Source organism: Lonchura striata, chromosome Z (genome assembly GCF_046129695.1).
Source record: "Lonchura striata isolate bLonStr1 chromosome Z, bLonStr1.mat, whole genome shotgun sequence".
Lineage (NCBI taxonomy): Eukaryota > Metazoa > Chordata > Aves > Passeriformes > Estrildidae > Lonchura > Lonchura striata.
The window spans coordinates 11257341-11270353 of record NC_134642.1 but is presented as its reverse complement, the minus strand read 5'-3'; the positions used below and the strand labels follow the sequence as shown (position 1 = coordinate 11270353).

Below are 13013 nucleotides of genomic sequence, written 5' to 3'. Positions count from 1 at the left end.
CACAGCTTCATAGACATCTCTTTTCTTTGAAGAACACTTTGGGCTTTTTAATCTGCTTTTATGGCCTGCATAGTTGTTTTGAAGTGATCTTGTTGTGATTTTCACATGGTTTGTAATCTCATTTCCTTTCCCTGACCCAGTTTCAGTAAGTATTACGAATCTTTATCCTGGCTGTGAAAATGTCAGCGTGAGGAGCCGTAGTATGATGTTTGAGCCAGGCCTGACCAAAGGAGTATTAGAAACTTTCGTATCACCTGCTCATCATTCTCACTTCTCTTCTGATGACCAGTCCACCAAGGCCATTGACATCCAGAATGCCTACTTGCATGGTAAGAAGAGCCCTGGGCTGGGGTGCTTTAATGCTGTAGAACAATTAATGCCATTTAACTAGTTTTTTAAAATAAAAATTGAGGGGGAAAGTCTGACTTGGCATAGTAGTGACTGTGTTTGACAATCAAACACTGGCGGGATTTAATTTGTTTGAGAAAGTAAATCTGCCTGAAGTTCTGTAGATGTTGTAATATACATTTTAAGCACTCATGTCATATCTTCACAGTATTACTTAGAATGCTTCTGAGGTGAGTAAGTGGGAGAATAGAAAAGAGGGATTTGGTATGACAGGAGCAGGTCAGCAAAATGGCTACAATATGAATGCTTCTTCATCTGTACTGTATGGTATCTGGGGACTTTACCAGATTTAGCCTGGGCCAATTTAGTCCTCACTACTTAAGTATTTCCCCAGCTATGCAAAGGACATACTATTCTTACTCCATGTCAGGACTGGAACATTTTTGGTGAGCCCTGGAGCCCATCAGTCATTGTAAGTGGAGCTTCTAATTTAATTTCTTTTTTTGTGAGAAAATAACTGCTCTGCAGTTGAAGCCAGTTAGCAGTAAGAGGGCTCAATCACAGAAAGTGTTGTAAGTGCATACATGGCTTTTGGCTCTGAGACCACACAAATTTGGCTTACCAGCCATACTAATTGTTATTTGTATCAGTGGCCAGATCTCTTCTTCATAAGGAAAATGCTTTGCATGGCTTAGAAGCTACAATTTTGAAGCTGAGCTAGTATTAATCAAAAGTTTACCTTGGAAACAGAAACCTTCATATCAGTGCATACATTGCATACACTGCATACAAATGCAGTGACAAAGCATTTATCCTAGATGCTGTAGAGTTTGCCAAGTAGCTAAAACTTGTTCTTTGTGTAGGCTAATTTCTTCCTTCAGTGTAATTTGAAGCCCAGTCAAATTCTGCAGGGAAACAGAGTTGTGCCATGGATTGTCAGAAGGACTTTGCTTTCTTTCTCAGTTCTGTACTATACAGAACAAAGGGTACACATGGGTGAACTCTGAGTGCCTCTACATTTAACTGCAGGTTGGAGTGTTCTGACTTCTCTCCTTCCAGAAGTTTGAGGCACGTCTTCATCACCATTTATTTAATTAGAAGTAGTACAGGTGAAGCAGACATCACCCTAATCAGATGGTGCATCTGGGAAGTGCAACATACTAACACTTTTCTCACCCTAAACTAGAGATGGCAAAAAGAAGCATGGAGCTCTTGCAACCCTTCACATAGTGATTCTTCAGCTCTGATTTACCAACACAATGTGAATAGTACAGTTCTGTAAAGCAAAGCAGCTTCATTTTAGAATGTGCGTCAGTGGTTTTTAAAATCAGTGGTGGCATGTTAAGAAGAATAATTAATAAAAATATTAAGCTTTTTTGAGGTGAACAGGAAAAGAATGGGAGCCACTATTCTTGGTTTTCAGGACAATTACAAATCTGCTGCTCTTGTTCAAGGCAAAGATCCATTTAATTGCATAAGACTGCATGCATTTAACACAAGTACTTATATATGGAATCCAGCTAAATATCCTAGAGAAGGAATGTGAGAGAGGAACAGATTTTAAGGGTCCAACTGCTAAGCCTCTAAAACTGACTGAAACTCATTCCCTTTGTTCATGATTGCATTTTCTGTCTTGCTTTCTCACTTTATGTTTGTGAAAGTTTAAATCAGATTAAATGTCTTGTTTGTATTTGCATGGCCAGAAGATGTTTCATGCTTACTGATGAAGTGTGATCTCTTCATGTTTGTCTGTTTTTCAGGAGTTGGGGATTTCAGCATCTGGGAATTCTCTGGGAATCCTGTGTACTTCTGCTGTTATGATTATTTTGCTGCAAATGATCACACCGCAATTCACATAGTGCTTTTTAGTCTTGAGGAGCCTTATGAAATCCAATTAAACCAAGTGACCTTTTGGCTCAATTTCCTGAAATCATTGGTCCCAGTTGAGGAGCCAATAGGTATGTTCTTGTGCTTGTTAATGAAGTATTACAGATATAAAACTTCTTATATTTCTCTGCAACTCTGTACATCATCTGTATTGGGTGTCTTCATCACCATATATGCAAACTTTACATTAGGTTTCTTGGCAAAAGGGAATTTTATCAGTGGAATAAGCCAGAAGCATTGCACACACCACTTAGTTCATTTTAAAATGTCACACATTACAGTGCGATATCTTGTGGCACTGGGATTTACATCTGCACATGGGAGATGAAGTTTTATGTCAGATAAGTGATCAAGAGTGTTTTAGAGGGCTGGACCTATTCAAAACCAAGTTTGCATAAATTCCTCTTATATCTAGCCCCAGTAAACAATATTTTCAGCATAAATTAGTCTTGTCCATTGCAACGGAACAGAACATCATTACCCCTCAATAAGTGCAACTTTCATGTGTTTAACTAAAGTTCTGTTTGGATTTGAAATATGGTAACTTTTTGGTGCTAATGCACAGAAATCAGTATTTCTTGTAAATTTCACATATGCTCCAATTTTGCACAGGTTTTAAGTAGTTTTATTTGTTTTATATTCAGGCTTACTTGGTGGGCAAACTTAAATAACATTTTTCTTAAATGTCTGGTAATCCAGGTGTATATATTGTAACTTATAACTTGTTTGCATTTGTAGCTGAGTACTGGCCTGCAGACTGTGACAGTCTCTTGGACTGACCAAGCTCTGACACATGTCTTGGTTCTATGATCTGAAAGATTATTCCAGCTGGTGGATTTAACTCAGCACTAAAGGAAATTTGTAGTGATGCTAGGGATTCACCAGACAAATGTATTAAATACTTAACATTATGCAAAGGGTTATTTTCTTGCTGTTACTCTATGCATTATCTCAGCCAGACAATGAACCAAGGTCAACCTTGGTTTTCAGTTCAAACTTCTGCAATTTTTATTTTCTGGTTTAGATCAAACCACAATGTTGATAATATAAGCATTTGGATCTAACCAACAATAAATTACCTGTGAAAGTTAAAGCTCAGAAATTTTCAAAAAAAGGTGACAAAGCCACATATACAGCTAATTTGCAACTGCTGAAAGCTTTTCACTGTTCATCAGTCTCAGTTTATTTTTTCTTCTTGCTCATCTGATTATCAGCATTTTTCAGATAATTCACTTAAGTCTGTGTTTATACTAATCAGCTCAGTCTGGGTACCCATCCATCTCTGTACCCATCTTCAAAATCTCTCAAGTAATATCTAGTAACTGATGTGTGCAGAAAAGTTAAAACTCTTGGAATTGCTTTCCAATTATTTTGTCTAAGTCCTTAGCTGTTAATTCAAAAGAAAAATAAAAAGAAGATAATTAAAAAATACTTGCCTGGAAGTGTTATGCAGAGATTTGGGGAAATGTGGCTTTTTGTGAATTAATCAAGATTATGTAGCTCTTTGTTGATGAGAAATAAGCAGTGATGTATGCATAATTCTCCCATGTGACCACTTTTAAGGCTAAAAGAGCATGATTGGGTGTACTGTCTCTTTTAAAAATAGTTTAATGGTGCCTTCTATTCTCTGGAATTATGAGTATGAGAAAAGATTGAAAACTCTATGTTCTGTACTGTCACCTCATTCATGCCATTTGTATCTTTCTTTCTTTCTCATTCTTTTTCATGGCTTCTGCCAGGCTTTCCTACTTAACTCTCACCTAAGTGAGAGATCATTGTTTGTGTAAGTACTGCAAAATAGCATTCATATCAACATATGAATGTTGTAGACATTTTGTGTTCTTACAGTTCTCTAATCTGCACTTGTAATATTAAGGACTATGGAAAGATTATGCAAAATCCTTTCAAGAAGCTGCTATTCTATTTTTTTTCCCCTCACACTGTCATAGTTTGTAGTTTGTAGGTATATCATTAGTGCTTCTGATTACTGTTTTTGTTAAACCAATAATGTAACACAATATAAATATATCTGATGTTACTCAAATTGTCTAGCTATTAAAATTAGGCCTCATATACCCAGTCCTATAAGCAGAGTATCACCAGTTACACTGTTTATGGCTGTGCTTAGAGTTGGTAAACAACTATAAAAGTGGTTGGTATGAAAAATGTAAAATGTATTTCTGCTTTTCTGGGTCAGTATCAGCCTTTTCCATAGCATGCCATATAGTGAGGGAGTCCTCTTGTTTCTCCTCTAGCATTTGGTGGGAAGCTGAAAAGTCCTCTGCATGTTGTTTTGGTTGCCACACATGCTGACATAGTGAATCTGCCTCGGCCTGTTGGAGGAGAGTTCTGGTATGACAAAGACATCTCCTTATTGAAAGAAATCAGGAACAGGTAAGTGGGAAGTATATTGATGCATAGTGTTTAAACATGCTAATTGGAAAGAAAAACACTAAAATGCATTGGAATAGGTGAAAAGCTTTTATATGGCTTATATGATATTATGATACTTTGACTATGTTCAGGAAGCACCTGTGCTAGAATTGAAACATTTACCAATATTACAGTGAGTAAGCTGCTGAGTGAGCTAAAGTGAGCCAAGTGGTGTCAAAATTAATTGTGGTATAGGCAGTCTCATCCTGTGAACACTAGGCTACATCCAAAGACCATTCCAACCTTCTGTCTAACATCTTGGTTCTCAGGTTTTGCATAGTCTCAGAGAAGTAGGTCATTTGCATCTAAAAATTTTGGATGCAAAAGAGGAAACTTTACCAGAGAACTACCCCTAGCTCTTTACTGATTTAGGATAGCTATGAAAAAAAACTTAAATGAGGCCCCACACAGCTTACAAAAAGCTGGACATTGTGGAGTCACACAGGTGACAAGGTCATCCAAGAGGTGCATAGAAGTTAGTGAAACTTATAGAATTCTTCAGCAAATGTCTGGAGCACATGCTAATGGTAGATGGAAATGGGGAATTTTCCAGAAACATACTATTGTTTAAAGTAACAATAACCTTATACTCAGAGTGAGCATGTAAATTGGAAACACTGGATATGAGAAAGCATCCATACCTGAGAGTATGGACAATTGTCTGGGCTATACAAGAAACAGATACAGGAATTCCAGCACCATAGTGGGGAGGTGGGGTTGGGGGGGAGCATTATCTTAATCAATTGAAATAAACCAATAGAAAAATACCTGTGTGTCATCTTTGGTGCTGTAGTCCTTTTAAATACAAATCTCTCTAGAGCTAGGCAAACAGGTTTGTGTGGTTGGAAATTCAAAACGAAAGTGGAAAGAGAGCTGTCAACAGCAATGACTACTGAACTATTTAAAGTTGTAAGAATTCAAGCAACAGACATTAAGACCTTAAATAAATTCCTGGAATCTCTTCTCTAGTAAAATGTTTTGGTTTGTAATTACAGGTCATGTGATGCAGTTACCATTTTCTTATAAATATTCACTCTTCATCTTGAGAGAAAGCAATTTTCTCTCAATAAACCTCTGCTTATATTCAAGAAAATTGCATAGCAGCTATAGTGTCTATGCTTATAAAATATCTCAGTATAATCATTACTTAAACTTCATCATTCCTTAAGGAAAAACAACTCTAGTGTAATTCAAGACTGAAGTACAATTGTATTAAGAAATAAACTGGATTTTGGGCTAAGTTAATAATAATTATTTTTGTTTAGATTTGGAAATGATTTGCAAATTTCAGAAAAGTTATTTGTCCTGGATGCTGGAGCATCTGGGTCTAAAGATATGAAGCTTCTCCGAAATCACTTGCAAGAAATAAGAAGCCAGATAATTTCTGTAAGTAGTGTCTGAAAGTCTGGGTTGGATAAGCCAAAATGTGAACATCTTGTGTTATAATCTACTGTAAACTGCACACTTACAACAATGAAGCATACAGAAACCACTGTTGTTCCAATGTTCTAACAGCACACTTGATAGGTCTTATGACAAACAAAGCCTTGAAATCAAAGATTCAGTCAGCATTTTGAAAATAGTATCTGTTTCAAGCAGATGACCAAAATACTCTCTGTTGAAAGAAAACAATTTGAGATATCAGTTTAAAGTCATAATTATAGAGAAACAGAGAAATATATTATAAATACATTTCAGGAAAATAAAGTTTTTCACTTAAAAACCCACCAGAGTATAACAGTTTTCTCAACTGTTAGAAAGATAATTCCAAATATGGATCTGTAAACTGAATATGTATTAAGTTTTGACTGCATTTTTTAATTGAAAAATATTGCTTGCAGTTGTATCTGTATGTGTAGGTATATGAATATGAGACTAAAGGTAAAATGTAGCCATGGTTTGATGTTATCACCATGAATCCCTGAAGACTTCCATAATAAGGGTGACCAAGTTAAATATTTTATAACCTGTGCTAAATGGATTAATATCCTGTTACACACCAACAAGATTTTTTTGCAGCTACTTTTGAAATGTATATTTTTGTAATTGATTAAAAGTGGATATATTACTGAGTTAGTTCTGTGGGTTGAGGAAAATATTTAGATTCATACAAAATTCAGCCAATTTTACATTCCTGATGGTCTCTTGATTGTGTAAGCTTTTCTTCTCTATGAAAGCTTTACTATAGCTATAGTCACTAGCTTGAAATCTGAAGGGGCTTACTGTGTAAGAAGGGGAGGCTGTGGCTTGAGAATGAGCAAGAAGGCATCAGTGAAGTCTAAGGCAACCAACAAAGTACCATTTTTACTTCTTATTTAGTACCTTGCTGTCTCACCTGAATTAATTTGGTCCTGTAAAGATATTGATGAGTATAGATTCTAAGTAAATTCTCAGCATTTCAGAAATAAGCATTGACTTACAAATGTGTGATGGCAACTCATGGTGATATTTGGAAATTTTGCTTATTTCAGTGAAAAAATAGTTTCTGAAACTCACTTTTTTATGAAAAAGTAGATAAATCTTATGGCAAGTGAATGCCAGATGGAAGAATAAGGGTTCAGCTCTTTAGATCTGAATATTCATTATAAATGCATTAGCCTCCATATTAAAAAAATAGTACCACTATTCTCAAGTGGATGTTTTCTGTGCTTTTCTAAGACTTGTCCACCTATGACTCACCTGTGTGAAAAAATAATCTCCACACTGCCTTCCTGGAGAAAAATTAATGGGCCCAACCAGCTGATGTCCTTGCAGCAGTTTGTGTATGATGTACAGGAACATCTTAATCCCTTAGCAAGTGAAAATGATGTACGGCATATTGCACAGCAGTTGCATAGCATAGGAGAAGTAAGTATTTTTATCTAAATTCCACTTCTTCATTTGCAAGATACTGTTCTGGTAGAACATTTCTGTATGAGTTTAAGCAAATGTCTAGAGTTGTTTAGGTTTTTTCTCTTCCTCTTAAGACATCATAAGTAAAGAATGCTTATTAACACTTTCTCTTAACATTATGTCTTGTGGCTTCTATTTTGTTAATGTAATCTCTTTGAGACAGGAAGAATTGCAGTTTATTGCTACAGTTGTGAGAATATAAAATACTCAGAAAGGATCATTATATTATCACCTTCAATGAAGTGCTCACTGCACATGAAAGATTTATATGTGTCCACTAGAAATTGAGTAGTAGGATAACACCTTTGCATAAACAGCTTGCAGAGGATGACTAGGCTTTCCAGCTGTTGATCTCAAATAATTTCATTACTAGTGGAAAATAACAACAAGATCTTTTTTTTGTTCTGAGTACTTGCCATATATTTAAATGCACTGTTTTTTTCCTGTGAGCAGTATTAATCAAATTGTTGGGTTAGTGTGTTAGGAAGGCGAGAATGTGGGCTATCAGCTTGTACTTCACAAGATGTAAACAGTAACTTTCATATTTATAAACAGATTAACATTATGCAGAGTGAAACTGTCCAAGATGTTGTGCTTCTGGATCCTCGCTGGCTCTGTTCTAATGTCCTTGGAAAAATCTTGTCAGTGGAGAACCCAAAAGCCCTCCATCACTATAGAGGTCGGTACACCATAGAGGACATCCAGCGTCTGGTGACAGATAGTGACGTGGAAGAACTGATACAGATTTTGGATGCCATGGATATTTGTGCAAGGGACCTTAGCAGTGGAGCAATGGTGGATATTCCTGCTCTCATAAAGACTGACAATCTTCACAGGTCTTGGACAGATGAGGAGGATGAAGTGCTGATCTATGGTGGTGTTAGAATCGTTCCTGTGGAACATCTTACCCCATTTCCTTGTGGAATTTTTCATAAAGTTCAGGTGAATCTCTGCAGGTGGATTCATCAGCAGAGCACAGAGGGAGATGCTGATATACGTCTGTGGGTAAATGGATCAAAGATTATGAATCGTGGAGCCGAGCTTTTAGTGCTGCTGGTCAACCATGGGCAGGGTATAGAGGTTCAAGTTAGAGGACTGGAAACAGAGAAGATCAAGTGCTGTTTACTTCTGGATTCTGTGTGCAGCACCATTGATAACTTAATAGCAACAACCTTACCTGGTCTTCTGACCGGGAAATATTACCTTAGTCCTCAGCAGCTGAGGGAACACCATGAACCAGTAATGGTCTACCAGCCTAGAGACTTTTTCCGTGCACAGAGTCAAAAGGAGACATCACTAACTAACACTATGGGGGGATATAAAGAGAGCTTTAGCAGTATACTGTGTTTTGGGTGTCTTGATGTTTACTCCCAGGGAAGCCTAGGAATGGATATTCATGTTTCTGATCTCAATCTACTTACCAGGAGAAAACTGAGTCGACTTTTGGATCCACCTGATCCAATGGGCAAAGACTGGTGCCTTCTTGCCATGAACTTGGGCCTCCCTGACCTTGTTGCAAAGTATAATACAAATAATGGAACACAAAATTACTTTCTCTCAAGCCCAGTTCATGCCCTTCTGCAGGAATGGAGTAATGCACCTGACAGCACTGTAGGCATACTAATGTCTAAGCTGAGGGAATTAGGTCGCAGAGATGCAGCAGATTTCTTACTGAAGGCATCTTCTGTATTCAAAATTAATTTAGATGCTAATGGTCAAGAGGCTTATGCCTCCAGTTGCAACAGTGGCACATCTTACAACTCAATTAGTTCTGTAGTCTCACGGTAAGAGGGGGTGTTTTGCATGGACATCTTTCAAAGTGCAGAAAGGATAAAAGACACATTATAAAAGTTACAGTGCATACTGATTTATGAGCTTTTGCATCAAAGGATCCTTCTCTGGCATCACCTTTTTTGTGCATAAACTTTCTACTCCTAACTGTGAGTTGTTGCTTTTTATTAAAAAGACTGGTGTACTTCTGGTGGTCTGAAACTATTTCTGATTGAGAATGTGCTGCTTAATACTGCCATTTCAACTGGAAAGTCTTAACTTTTGGATTATGTACTGCAACTGTTTTATATAATTCTTCACATAAAAGCTAGGGGGAGAGGAATAGCACATAGTACCTTATATGTCTGTTTCTTACACTCTTCTTTTTTTTTTCCTTTTCACTGTGTCCTCTGCTTAACATCTTTTTATATTTGTAAGGAGAGAAATACACCATTTGTGGTCAATCTGACCAAACTTAAGTGCATCATTTTTAGCTGAAAAAGTGAGTGCCTTTTGCAGGAGGGAGGGTGCAGTTGATTTGATTGACCCTGCTGGAGTTACAAGAACATGCTACCTCTGTTTCACTTAAATTGTCTGCATGCTTATCATTGCAAGTGGTGCTTGCCTGTTAATTTTTCCTGCACTTCTAAGTCATTGGTGATGACTCATGCAGAGCATTCTTGTGCCAGTACTATAGGTATAGGTGTGACACCTAATCAACTTCAATTACAGTCAAATCATAATGTGAAAATCTCTTAAACTTGCCAATTATCATGCTTCGTTATTTCCATGCACCTCAGGTAAAAGTTCATATCATTATAATAGAGTTAAAAAAATACAAGTGTTGGATACTGCAGAATAATATTGTCTAGCTGTCAGTTGTAATTTGTGTATAACAAAGGTTTTCTACTATTAGAGATCCTGCATTACTTACTTCCTGTACTTGAAAACTTTGATGGGGATAAAAAAAAAAAAGGAAGCAAGGTTTCTTGCAGTGACAACTTTTAAATTGATATGAGGGAATAATATCCATTCTCTGTTCTAAAAAGCATGTAATTTTCATGGTGCGATATGTGTTTGTTTATATATATTGTATGTATATATATTAAGACTATTTTTTCCTTAATCTTACATTGTAGTAAATTTTAAAGGATTTTTCTACAAATAAACTGTTGCTTGTTGCATCCCTGTTGATCACATTCTCTTGCTGAAGGGTATCAAAACTTCTCTTTTCTTTGCAGTCAGAACTGAAGAGAGGCAATGCCTTCCTTCTGGAGTTCTTGGAACCTCCCCCTTCAGGGGAATTTCTTAGTATGCTGCAGGAATATTTATGGGTTTTTTTTAATTGCAGATGTGGCCCCTGTACAGCAGAGGGATCTGCATTCATTTTAACAAATGGCAAGCCAAAGCAGTTTGCTACATAGCTTTTCCTTTGTGGTTTTTCATAATGGAAAACAAAACAGCAAATGTGAGTCTGTCATCAAGAATTCTCCAGATAATGCTGTGCTGCAGAGAGAGAGGACACTGCATTAGAATTTGTGCTGCAATACATTTATTTAAATTATTTACATTAAATATCCCCTCATCACACAAGGGACTCTGCTTATTTAAAATCTCAGCATTACTCCCAGACAGCTGCACAGTCTTGGTATGGCACACTGTAGGCAGCACAATGCCTCTGCCCTATGTATGCTGCAAAGGATTTAAGCCAGATCTTCTTAAAATGCTAGTTGCTTGGTCCCCCTGCCTTTCTTTGCTTATTTTACCCTTGCTCAATTCAATCTTTCCCCAAGTCCCAGCTACTGCTGGGCTCCATAGTTAACTATTACTTTAAATAAAGTCTAGTCCTCAATAAGGAAGCATGGTTTATGAGCAGTCCTACCCTGAGCTGTCTGTGTTTTGATATTCTGCTTCTGACAAACTGCATTCAGCATCTCCCACCCCTGCTCTAAGTGGCCCAGTGCAGAGCCCACCTCTATGCAGCTTAGATTCACGTCTGTCAATTAATGGCCACTACCATATCTCAGTTTCCAGCTGCAGACATGTTTAGTACTTCTGTCAGATTCTGGTAAGTGGAGGGGTCTTTCTCATGTCATAAAACTTCCTAGGTATATACCAGAAAAGGTTTCCTCACCTACCCACTTCTCCAGACACTTTATGCACACTTGAGATGTATGGTCAACTTACCAACACTGATTAACACTCCTTTTGCTTTCTTTTTGTTTTTCCTTTCCCAGCAGCATGTTTCTCACAGTTCCTTGCTTCCATTTACTTTAAAATGCAGACCTGGGAATATAAATTACTTAGTGGACTCTATGATGAACCTTTGACTAGCAGTCACAGCCTATTGCATCATTTACAGTTTTCATGGTAATACGCTCAGGAAAGTGAATCACAGTCACAGGATAGCTTTGGATTCCTTTCTTATAAATCCAGCACTATTGATCAAAAAAATTTAAAAATTGTTTCCTAGATGACAATTTGGGGATTAAAAAAAAAGGCTAGCCAAATGTTAAAAGTGAGCATCTCTTCTGTTGCTTCATTTTTATTAATTGTTTTATTTTTTGTCAATGTGACTAGGAGCAGAGTTTCATTCTACAGTTTTTAGAACTGGGTTTAAGAGATGCACAGATCTTGCCCCGACTCACTCCAGAATTTGAGAAAATGCACGCCTTTGTAAGGTCAAAAAGGTTGAGTCACAAGTGTACAGAATGTATAGTACATGCAAGGAACATGACGCGCTTAGCTCCTGACAGTGAAATAACTGAAGTTGGATAGTAACCATTTTGTAGCTTCAGAGAAGAGCTGATGAAATATAATCTTGAGGATAAACCAATGAGTGACAATTTTCATTTTGTTTTCAAAATCCCTAGTATAGACAAAGTCTGAAGTTTGCCACTCAAAGCCAAGATGCATTACAAATAATCTTGCAATTTAGAGAAGTATTCTAGTGGCACCCAGACTCAAATCTTGAAGAAATTTTCTGAAGAAGATAGGGAAGAAGGAAACACTTTGGTGCAGGCCATTTTTTCAATTATTTCTCCCCAGTATGCAGCAGCATGTATCATATAAAAGATGTGCTTCATATAGCTATTTTTATTGGGTGTTATTGGTTGTACTATTTTTGGAAGTTTTGTTTTTGACCTAACTGCTGAATTTAGAAAGCCACAAGAGATCACTGGTTACATGCAAATGATTTTAAGGCAGGCCAAGGGCATCCAGATGAGGCCTCAGGTAGAGGTGGATATACATTATTTTTCTCACCTTAAAAGGTTGAGGAGACAAGTGTAAGATGAAGAGAATCACAGGTTTTAGGACTTTTGGGATTCAAGAGATTGAAAAAGTTATGAAACTACAAGGGTTTAGAAACTCCCAAATGTCACACGCTTGACAGAGCCAGGAGGGTTAAGAAGGAGCCAGTTTCCTAAATGGTCAGTTCTTTATAGAGAGCAACAGTGAAGTTTTTAGAGCTGGATGTGCTGGAGCCAGTTCTGGGTCCTAAACCTCTATTGGCTGTGTTCCTCCCTCAAAGGAGAAGTCCCCTCCCTAATTCATTGCAAACTTTTTATTGCAGAGATGCTGTGTTACAGCATCATTGTTTAAAACAGGTGCCTTGATTTGAATTGCATCTCTATTTCAGCTTTGACAATGAAATGGAGGAGTAATGCTCGGATTGTAACTCC

At 37.2% G+C, this 13013-nt stretch overlaps 1 protein-coding gene across 2 annotated transcripts in view; it reads left to right on the top strand.

Moving 5' to 3' along the window:
- DAPK1 (death associated protein kinase 1) overlaps positions 1-10514 on the top strand; it is an 86422-nt gene extending 75908 nt beyond the window's left edge. For both annotated transcript variants that reach the window (XM_021531137.3, XM_021531138.3), the window contains 6 exons: positions 141-329; positions 2109-2306; positions 4491-4629; positions 5934-6054; positions 7327-7515; positions 8116-10514. In XM_021531137.3, the coding sequence (XP_021386812.1) occupies positions 141-329; positions 2109-2306; positions 4491-4629; positions 5934-6054; positions 7327-7515; positions 8116-9348 (2069 nt within the window). In that variant the 3' untranslated portion in view covers positions 9349-10514. The remainder of the gene's footprint in view (positions 1-140; positions 330-2108; positions 2307-4490; positions 4630-5933; positions 6055-7326; positions 7516-8115) is intronic.
- The last annotated feature ends 2499 nt before the right edge of the window (positions 10515-13013 follow it).